Source organism: Trachemys scripta, chromosome 1 (assembly GCF_013100865.1).
Source record: "Trachemys scripta elegans isolate TJP31775 chromosome 1, CAS_Tse_1.0, whole genome shotgun sequence".
Lineage (NCBI taxonomy): Eukaryota > Metazoa > Chordata > Testudines > Emydidae > Trachemys > Trachemys scripta.
The window spans coordinates 29,981,510-29,992,906 of NC_048298.1; the positions used below are offsets into that span (position 1 = coordinate 29,981,510).

At 41.6% G+C, this 11,397-nt stretch overlaps 1 protein-coding gene across 3 annotated transcripts in view; it reads left to right on the plus strand.

Moving 5' to 3' along the window:
* Nucleotides 1–11,397, plus strand: part of GRAMD4 (GRAM domain containing 4) — a 115,774-nt gene that overhangs the window by 71,961 nt on the left and 32,416 nt on the right. For all 3 annotated transcript variants that reach the window (XM_034767066.1, XM_034767082.1, XM_034767075.1), the window contains exon 4: nucleotides 4,559–4,679. In XM_034767066.1, coding sequence (XP_034622957.1) covers nucleotides 4,559–4,679 — 121 coding nt within the window. The remainder of the gene's footprint in view (nucleotides 1–4,558; nucleotides 4,680–11,397) is intronic.

Consider the following 11,397-nt stretch of genomic DNA (forward strand, 5'->3'; position numbering starts at 1 on the left):
GCTCTCAAAGCAGCTGTATTGGTGGGAAATTGGGGGAAGGAGGTGTCTTCAACACCAACTTATCCTGGACCAATGCACGGTCCCTTTTGCTTCCCTTCTGGATAACTGTCTTCTGCTGATGCTACCTAATGTAGTTAGTTATATGTTCCAGTCCTGAATGTCCAGAGTTCAAACTACTCTCATATGGGGGCTGTTTTTACCATTGTTTTCCTTTATTTAAAAAAACCTTCCCCAAACTTAAGAAATCACATACTAAAAGTCTACATTAAAAGAACATTATTTGAGTTCCAAAATTATGAGCTTGAAAGTTAGGAAATGTCAGATTTATGGTTGTCCTTGCAATCTTAATTTTGCCATCTTGTGCATATGCTTTATTGTACAGTCTTAAATATGATGATCACATACTATTTTTTCCCGTAGGACCCTTGCCTCATTCAATGTATAGGATGAATGCACAAGGGAGCAGAATTAAGGTTCCACATGAAACCTATATTCAGGAATTTGCTACCTGTCATACACAGCAGCGGTAAAGCCCCTCCTGGCTGGACACTCACCAGGAGGTTGTGTTTGGGGCCCAGCAAAGTGGGCTGTGTGCTTTAAACCTGCTGAGTCTGAACAAAGTCCAGGCACTGCCCCTGGTTGGCCTGTCTAGGCATGCTCTTGATCAGTCTGGCACTATCTTCTGAGAGATGAGACCCTGCAGTCCAACTGCTTAGCACCTGAGACAGTGCTGACTCCTCAGACTGCCCATAGCCTAAGCACATGCTCTCCCAGAACTCCAGCTGAGAGGGTGCTTGGGGTTTACAGGTTAATTCTTCAGGGCCATGTGACAGTGAAGGCCAACAGACACTCAGACATCTTTTGTGTAGGATTCTAAACACACTCTACTTAGATATTACAAGAAATACAAATCTAGACAAATTAACACACACCTATACACATTTCTCTGCCTCAGTTTTGTCACTGTTCTGAAGAGTCCTTTGGATTGAGGGCAGAGACCTCTGAGGGGTCCAGGATCCTTCTCTTCAGCAATATGGAGTCCTCCTCTCAAAGTCAACTAGCACTCTTCTTCCCTGGCTGGTCCTGCAGATAAGTAGGACCCTCTGCTATGAAAGCATTCCCTTCTCTCCTTTCCAAATTCCCTGTGCATCTGGCTCTCTCCAGTTTATATGTCCCAGCAACAATACCCGCTTTCTTTATTTTGCTGCTGAGGGTTTTTCAGTCTCCACTTTTACTGCCCCCCTGCAAAGCAACTTCACTGAACTGATTTCCCTTGGCATCAGTCAACCCATTGTCCCAAGGTGCTTCTACTTGAATAGCTGACCAAAAATGATAGGTCCAACAATCCACCATTGCACCTGATCTGGGAGGGACATGCTACAGCCCTGACAGCAGATGGCAGACTCCATTATTCCTGACAGAGTTCTGCACCCCAGTCTGCATATTTCTGTGCCCCCCTGTGTAGAAAAATGCGAAAGAAATCTGCGAGAGGACACGTGCTTCTTCCCCAGCAGCCCAGGCAACGCGTCTGTTCCAGCGGGCCTGGAGCAGCCTCAGAGAGGCAAATCACAGCAGGTAGTGGGGGGGCTGGATGTGCCTGCGGGGGAGATGTTAATGATCATCATGGGGCAGGGCTAATGCGGCTCGCCGGGAGTGGAGGGGGCTAGGTCTTCTTATTATGCAAGAGCAAGACTCTGTCCCCGAGACAGCCTGCCTGCTAGTTAATTGATCTCATTCGCTGAGACAGAAATGTAGCAGCCTGCCGGCCTAGTAATATGCCTGTAACTTCTTGGGAATCAAAAAAAACACTCCATCAAATAGTAGTATCATGTTACTGAAAATCGTTTGTTTTTAAATTAAATAGCTTTTGTAAGAAAAACCAAAAAAAGAGCCAACAACATGTTTTGTTAATGTTGCTGTTGATGCTTAATTGATCTCATTCCTTGAGGCAGAAGTGTAGCAGCCTGCCAGCGTAGTAGCATTGTTAATGTTCCTATTGTTAGTTAATTGTTCCCATTCTGTAAAATCTTTAAGGCCCCTACATTGTCATTTATAAGGTAAAGCCTTATAAATGACAGTCAGGGAATCAGCTAGGCAGATCTAGGTGCTTTCTCACTTTTTTTTCCTGTGCCAAAGTGGCACAGTGGGGTTAGATTACAGCTCAGGATTTATTTTACTTACCCATTTAAAAAAAAAAGACTTTGAGGGCAAATAAAACATTTCCCAACAGTCAATAAAATGTCAGGACAATCAGAACCAAGCGCTCCCCAAAGTACACAGCCAAGTCCAGGATAATGATTAGTGAAATTGTATGACTTTCATGTGTGAAAGTCTGAGCAATTTAAAATGACATTCTATTTTTTTTCTTTGCTGTTTGGTGTTCTGTAATGTAATTTAAATGCAGGGTATTAGTTACCAAGTGTTTGTAACTTAACTTTCATGTATTTAGAAAATGCTGAATAGTTATTTGTGACTTTTTTCTGTATAGTTTAAATAACTTGCCAAAACAATTGAAACTGGAGTGATTATAGTGTATTGTTTTGACAAATAAAATTTTCAGGATTTGTAATTTTTTGGCACAGAATTCCCCCCCCCGAGTACATAGTACAATAGTTTCATAATAACTTTATAATATCAACAAGAACTCATAAGTTACATATAGTGTGATGATTCAGGCAACATGTATAATTTTCAAATGCTTGACTTTTTTTCAAATTAATTTTATGTGACTGAATCAATGAAAACAAACTGTGGAAAGGGAATAGGGTCTAAGCAACAATCTTTCATGGTGATTAAGGTTTATATGCACCAGTTGGTTGTTCTGCTGTGTACATATATACTGTAAAATCATTTCCTCTTTAACATTAACATTACAATGAAGAATCTGTATATTCCATTCCCTCTGGCCCATTATATTCTTACCCAGCACTCAGACTTCACCTCATACTTTGTTGCAATATTTCACTAACTTTTAAGTACTGTGAATTGTCACCCCTGGCTCATTGACTGTTACACTGAAACTGTTTTGTTTATCCACAAAACGGATACAGTACATGCAATAGCTGTCAGAGCCTCCTCCCTCTTCTTTCCCTTATATGCTGCAACGCTATCATGGAGGAAACTCCTTTAGGGGTTTGAGGGTGGCTTTGTTTCCATGCTCATTCAATACTTGACCTTCTTTTTGCAGGGAGTCCTTACAAGACATCAGTGGTATGTTAATAACTTTCATTCCCTACAGACATGGGTGGAAATTGAACCAGTAACCTAGCAATAAATGGAGCTGTATCCTATTATCATACACTTGAGTCACTTATTTTACCCCAAATGTATTGTAAACATTTAGCCTGTATTCAGAGAGTTGAGGGAAATGGAGAGTGGACAGAACATCTCTCTATTGGCCACCACGTCACTTAAAATATATTAAAATGTTCTTGCAAATTGCACAACCCTCTGATTAGCACAGACTTACAAGAAGTGATATGAATAGGCACAAAACAGCTAGCCAGAGGACAGAACATATTATTATAAGCATGTGTTGTTAGTTTATATGAAATAACTTATAGCATAGATCTGGTTCTGTGGGGATAGCAGGATTAGCTAGTTTTTCCCTTGTCTGATTTGCTTTAAGTTTGAGACATTACAGCTGTTCTGCTGCTTATTGTCAAGGCAATTTTTTTAAAAAAGCAAAAAAATACTGAGCAGAGTAACTTTCATTTTTAAAAATTTAATGAGACTTCCTGTCTTGTTTTGTTTCGTGCCTTTGTGCATCTGTTCAGAGTGATGTGCTGGAAGTGACATTGAATCCTTTCCTTCATTGGAGACTAATGTGGAGTTGTGAAAAGGATACTATCAGTAAATTCTCTCACCCCCGAAACTGCAAGATTAATTAGTCATTAAGTAGGCTTTTCATTGGATGTACTGGTTGATTTAACACAACAGGCTTTTCTTAAAAAAGTGTATCATAATACCCTATTGACCATAAAAATGTATCCTACATCTTGGGTAGGAATGGGCCTGAGTGGCAAAGTTTCTATTAAAAACTTGCGAAAAAGTGCTCAGATCTAGGGTTTTGGTTTGGACTTATATCTAATGTAAAGGGAAAATAAAAAATTGCCTTGTATTTCCTGTGTTGTATCTTAATGTGAAGAACACTTCAATCACTTGAGAAACTTCCCTGTTCCTGGGATCCAATCTAGAAAACTGTATTGGGTGCTGATAGCTAATTCCTCAAGTTTATTTCAAGTTTCTTCTTTACTATTTTAACTGTTTTACAAGTGCATTGTAATTAACCCAGTCCTTTTTAAATAATTAACCAATGTTATCCTTCCATGGTGCACACGCTGAAAAATAGACTTCCTTTTTATGAAGAGGAGCATGTTCAACAGTAATAACAAAATACCATATAAAATGGTTTTTCTGTTCTTCTGGACAATATATTTGCATAGACATGCATGTAAAGCAGTCCATTTGGTTACTTATTTGTTTTCATGGGTTGCTTTTTAAAAATTTTCTTAACACTTCAAGGTAATTAAACTTTTCTTCCTTCCTTTCTTAACAGAGGAAGAGCTCAGGAAGCTCAGAGAAGAAACAAACGCTGAAACCTTAAAACAAGAACTAGAAAAAGAACGGCAGAGGAGATTGGAACTAGAACAAAAGGTCAATGAAATACTTAAAACAAGGTAAGAGAAATCACTGTGTAAAGTATACTCAAGTGTCAGCTAAACTATCTGGGTGGCCCAGAGTGAAGAGTTACAGAGAAACTTTAAAAAACTCATGCTTGTTTATTCACCCAGGATTTCACTAGGGAAAGCCGGGAAGTCAGAATTGATGGATTAAAAAGTCCAGAAGGGACCATTGTGATTATCTAATCTGACCTCATGCATAACACAGGCCGTAGAATTTCCTTGAATTAATTCCTTTGAACTAGAACATATGTTTTTATAGAAAAACATCTGGTCTTGATTTCAAAATTTCCAGTAATGAAGAATCCACTGCAACCATTGGAATAAGTTGGTAAACTGTTTCACTGGTTAATAACCCTTCCACCCAGTGAGCGCGCCCCCTTTTTTTAAATGCCTTATTTCCGGTCTGAATTTGTCTAGCTTCAGCTTCTAGCCACTGGATCTTGTTATGTCTTTGTCTGTTAGATTAAAGAGCTCTCTATCACATTTCTATTCCCTATGTAGGTACTTGCAGACTGATTAAGTCGCTCCTTAAATGTCTTTTCAGGAATTCAATCTGGTTAGCTTGTCTTTCAGTATAACACACCTTTTTCCAATCTTTTAATCATTTTCATGGCTCTTCTCTGAACCCTCTCCAATTTTTCAATATTCTTCTTGAACTGTGGATACTGAAGATGGACTTCGTGCCAAATACAGATGTAATATAAGCTCCACTACTCTTACTCAAAATATGCTAGTGTATGCTAGGATTGCATTAGTCCTTTTGTCCACAGCATTTCACTGGAAGCTTGTGTTCAGTTGATGAGCTAACATGATCCCTGTCACAGCCCTGGTTGAGCTCCTGCTACTGGACGCTCACCAGGCTGTTCTAGTTGGACCCACATGCTGGGCTTATGTAATTTTTAAGCTTCCCTTGGTCTGGGTATGCTCCAGCACTGTCTCTGGTCCAGCCTCTCTGGCACACATTTTGTATGCCAAACTGTCTGATACCTCTTTTGCAAGTGGGGCCCCATGGCCCAGCTACCCTAAGCTCTCAAGGCCAGTACTGCCCCCCCCCCCCCCCCCAAGAAACTCCAGTAGCTCAAGTACACTCCTGTCCAGAGCTTTGTCCTGTGGACACTGATACGTAGTTTACTCCTTTGGGAATATGTGATAGTTAAAGTTTAGACACAGACTGTGCAAAAGGATTTCTGCAAACAATCGCTCTTCACTTTAGACCCCAAAAGAAGTGTGTATATATAGATCTAGATAAAAACAAATGCTTGAACACTATTCCCTGCCTCAGTTTCCTCACCACCATGTGTTCTTTGGGGTCAGGATTAGTGTCTTTTCAGGGTTCCAGGTCTTGCTTATGCCTTCTTCTCGGAACATGGAGTCAGCTCTCACTCCACTAGCCAGTTTCCTTCTCGTTCTCCCTCTGTAAAATGGCTGATGCCTGCCTTCCTTCCTTCCTTCCTTCCTTCCTTCCTTCCATGACTTCCAGACCCCTTTATCGGGTGATATGCTGTTCAGCTTCAAACCCCCAGTCAGGCGATCAGTTGTCTGGTTTCCAGCCCATCTTGGGTGGACTGTTTCTTCTTGATGCTAGCCAGCTCATTGAACTAGGGTGCCTCCATTTAAATAGAAGACCACTGAAATCCTTGTGTTACCACCTGTTGGAATTTCAGATCAAGATGGAGGTAAAAAGGCAGAGAAAGCACAGACCAGCCTTACAATCAAAATGGAGTTTGTAGATTGATATAGATACATAGCCCTGGTCTACGCTAGGGGGAGGGATCGATCTAAGTTATTCACATAACTGAAGTTGCATAACTTAGCTGAAGTCGACGTACTTAGATCGACTTACCGTGGTATCTTCACTGCAGTAAGTTGACTGCTGCCACTCCCCCGTTCCCTCTGTCTGCGAGGGAGAGGGCTTGGGGGTCGATTTATCGCGTCTAGACTAGATGTGATAAATTGATCCCCGCTGGATCGATTCCTGCCCACTGATCCGGCGGGTAGTGTAGACATACCCATAGAGTCCATAATATCAAACAGAATTCAAAAGTTGCACATAGATTCTCCAAATTGTCAGAACCCCCAGGTTTGTTTGTTTCACCAGTTCTGCCCTCTGCTCTGTTTGTGAGGCATGCAGATGTGTGCAAGACCAAAAAGACAACAGCACTGGGAAAGTTTCCATGTTTTATGCTGGGTCTTTATTTTAAGGTGCCTTTTTTTCTAACCTGCCTTCCATTTGAGTGAATTAAGTGTCTTTTTTTTATTCCTTTTTGATCAGTTACACGTAACACAGTGTATTTTAAAACACCTTAAATGATTTTCATGCACAGACACGCAATGCAGCTCTCACGTACAAATGTGAACAACCAAACAAACCAAAACTAATCAAGCTCTATACAGTAGGAAGAAGGAGATTGTTGTTTCTATTTTTAAATGGTTGGGAGGTGCTCAGACATTACAATTTTGGAGGGTCCTGTAAGTTCCCCGAGACGAATACAGATGTTGCAACTAGAATTCAGTGACGGCAAGAAAAGGGATGCTTAAGAGGACCGTCTTGTCAAAAACCTGGCTTCTTTCTTCTGTTTCTCTACTGTTCTTGATTTTGCAGCTGTGGTGCCCACACCAACATCCAGTATTTGGGAAGGAACTGTTTGAGAACATGGGGGCACCCAGATACAGGCTTTTCTGTAGGGATGTACTCGGTCTGGTACAGCAGCTGCAGCTTGCGGTATTTTGCCAGTGGAATGATGCATAAATGATCTGCCAGGTTAGCAAATGAGACTAGGACCCACATCACAGATTCTTATCTTGCTCTTTTGCATGACAGTGCAGAACACTCATCTCCAAAACATCCAGTTGGCTGCACTTCTTGTTTTATTTATTTTTAATCTGCCCAAGTTAGTGGTAGGTTGCATGTACAGTAGCTACTCTTGAGAATGTTTTTATCTGTTGTGAAACCTTTTAACATCCCAGGAACATCTCTTCTTACGTAAAAACACATGGACCGGCATTGTTTTGTTGACAGGATCTCCTGTGTGAGAATCCTTCCCTTTGTTTCTGTTGGCAAAATACTTACAAGCATAGGATGTTAGCTACATAAAGTGTGCTATATGTTTACAAGTGTGGGAGTGTTTAGTGGGCAGGGAGAAAGGGAAGTCGGTGTATTTTATGTAAATCTTAAATAATGCCTCTGAAGTAAATTTAACGTGCAAAAATAATGTTGGGTGTATTCAAACGAGGAGTGAAATCCAGAATATATGTAGCTGTTGTGTTAACTCACCTATTGCCGTACATAAGTTCAGAAACCTTTACTTTGTATGGGTACAATTTGAATGACACTTTTCCTGCCCCAGTTTGAGAAAAATAGTGTTATTGTCTGTCTACATCCTCCACGCTTATAACCTAACCCTGAATGTGTTTGCAGTAAGAAATGCAGGGCTAGAATCTCTGCTTCTTTGAGCTTCTGTAGCAGTCATCAGGAGGCCAGTTATGTCACCAGTGAAATGCTGATGTTAGAATACTGGCATTTTGGAGACCATCTCTGTGTTCTGTCCACAACCTGATGCACTTTGTGGCAAAGTACACTTAATTTAATTCTGAAGTACATTAGTACTGTTGAAATGGGTATACAGTGGCTCAAGCTTTTAAAAAAAAAAAAAAGTTTTTTCCTCCAAAAATTGTAATGATATTGTCATGCGGCTTCCAAAAAAAAACCCCACTTGGGTTTGCGTAGCGCTTTGAGAGTGTTGGAGTAAATAACCAGCATGTCTGGTGTCAGGTTTCCTTTTTAATTTATGCATCATGCATGCAGCTATAAAATTCATGCTTACAATAGTAGATGATATTATTGCAGGGTGTTTCCATGGTTCAGAACTGAATGGAAGCATGTAACCCTGTACTTTGCCACTGTGTAATATTACATGTCATTTGCTACTTGTGAACAGCTATAAATGACATTTCATGCTTTCCTAATTGCAATATGTTTAAGCACAAATGAGTCCATTTAAAAAAAAAAAAATCTGCATTTCTATTGGGTTCAGTGGCCTTTTTATCAACTTAGTCAGTCCTTGCGTTCAAGTGCAAGTAATTTGAGGTTGAGTAGGCATATGACTTACTGTAATCTGAATGCTGGTACCCCTTAGAGTGGGTTAGCCCTTCCCCTCTCACCATTTTTCTGGGTGGGAGTTCCTAGCTGCGGTAGAACTGACGTGATTTTTTTTTTAAATTTGGATTTGGAGTGGATTTAGGAAGCTTGTACTATGCTTGTGCCATGCTGCCCAGCTCCATATGGCCGGGAGTTGTGGGAACAATGATTAAACCAGTGCACCCCAGGATCTCCCTGGCTGAAGGAGGAGCTCAGGAGCTACAGAGAAGAGGATCTCTCCAATCCAGCCCGTTTACTCAATGTGTCCTAGTTCTAGTACTTGGTCCACTATTTTACAAGTGCACAAGCCTGAAACAAAGGAGTTCATGGCTTCTCCCTATGAATCTGTCTGAAGCAATTAATTGCAGTCTCTGTCCCACCCTACCCCCCAGATGCAACCAAAGCTGCCATGGACTGTCATCTCATAATCTGATTCTGAGCGGTCAGGCTGTGGGCAGGGGTGAGTGGCAAGCAGATGGTAGGTTAGTCATATCAAAAAATTACCACCCAAGGTTGCATTAATCTTATTCATATTGACATTCAGAACTAATTTTAAATCCTAAATTAAAATCCTTTCTCCTTCCCACAGATGTAAGATGAAAAATGGCACTGTGCTGCTCATGGTGTCGTATTTCAAATAAGACTCAAAGGCAAGGGCCTGACTGCTTGTGGACATTGGTTCCTGTGGCACTTTTGTGTACGTCTTTATAAGAATGCAGGTGTGAACCCCAGTGTCCTGGAAGAATACTTGCTTGAATAATTATATCTTGCCTACCTAAACCTGATATTTCAGGGTCAGTAGGAGAAGTTGCTGGTGGCATTATTAATATTTATTGCTTTATAGATTAAAAAAGAAGTGCTACAGAGAGTTTACAGTCTAAATGCCTGATTCTGCAAATACCATCATGTGTAGTGCAACATGACGGCTCTGTAACAGGAAGTAAAACAGAGTGGGGGTAGGGAAAGAGAGCTGAGGGAGAAAATAAGTTGCGTTGTATAGCAAGTGACTCTAAGGGTTAAACAGAAATAGGGCAAGATGAGAGAAGTAGATAATATAGGTGCAGAAGGAATAAGTAAGCAAGAAGACTAAATTAATGATTTTTTCAGAAGGGGTTTGAAGGAGAGTTAAAATGCTTGATGCTGAAAGAGGAATGCCATGCAGCATGGAAAAGGCCCAGGGAGGAGTAGGAGGCACATCAATCACATTTTTTAAATGGTAATTTTAGCAGTCTGCATTTCAGAAACTGAGTTATTCCTCAATATTCAATCTATATGCTGTGGGAATTGTTCAGGATAGAGGAGGTTTGTAAAATATTAGAATATATAAAAATGGTTGGAACGGAGATCTAAATTACCTGCCCCTCCTTCAGTTGTTCTCTATATTCAGTTCTGTTTCTGAATAGTGTTGTTGCCGAGTTCTTTGCTTTTCATATTCACAGAGAAATATTTTTTTTGTCTCTTTGCCCTTTCCTGTGGTCAGGTAGGTAGTGACATAACTTGGCTGTCTGAAGATCAGTTATTTGGCAAGACCTAGAAACTTTCAAATCTATGGTATTGGATCTAATCCTGCTCAGTCCTTGTAAATCAACTTTGCAATTTAATTAGGTTGTGCATAACAGAGGCTTGTGAAGCATTGCCTCACATCCTTTTTTATTTTAGTCATTTACCTCACTAAGACATTGAATTCAAATTGCATTCTGGACATCTTTGGCAAAGATGCTTAATCTCCACAGTGGCTCGCCCCTATTATATCTGGTGTTCCTCCCCTGGCTGTAGTGGGGTTTAGTCCAGTTTGGAGGATGTTATGATTTGCATAGGTTTATCTTGTGGTGCACCACTTGAGGATGGAAGGGAGCCTCCTCCCCATGCAACAATAGGGTCAGGGCCTTTGGGAGATCCGTTAACCCTTAATTGCTGCTAGCTGACTAGCAGGCCGACTGATGCATCATGTCCTTGAGGGGCCATGTTCTGCCTGTTACAGGATCCTTTCTCTTCCCCAGTGCTGCATATGCTGCAGCCCACAGTGCTCAGCAGCTGGGGTGAACACTGATCCTGTGCAACTGAGTAGCATTGCATCGGGCTAGTTACACTTCTGCACCCCACAGGCTATCCTGTGAAATTCTGCCTTGTATGCAGGATTCCTGTAGTCAGAGGAAGGTTCATCTGCAGTTTGCTGACCTAGGCAGGATTTGGCTCTTGGTGTTTATGGGGAAAAATACACTTGAGATAGGGTTACCATACGTCCTCTTTTTCCCGGACATGTCCGGCTTTTTAGCACTCAAACCCCTGTCCCGGGGGGAATTGCCAAAAAGCCGAACACGTCTGGGAAAATGGCGGCTCTGCTCCTCCCCTGACTCTTCAGCTCTGTTTAAGAGCCGGGCTGCCCCAGCGCTACTGGCTTCGGGTAGCCCCCGTGCCTCCGGACCCTGCGCCCCCAGCAGGGCACTTCCCCTCCCGGGCTCCGGCGGCGCAGGTTCCGGAGGCATGGGGGCTGCCCGAAGCCGGTAGCGCTCAGGCAGCCCGGCTCTTAAACAGAGCCTAAGAGTCGGGTAGGAGCAGAGCCGCCATTTTCCC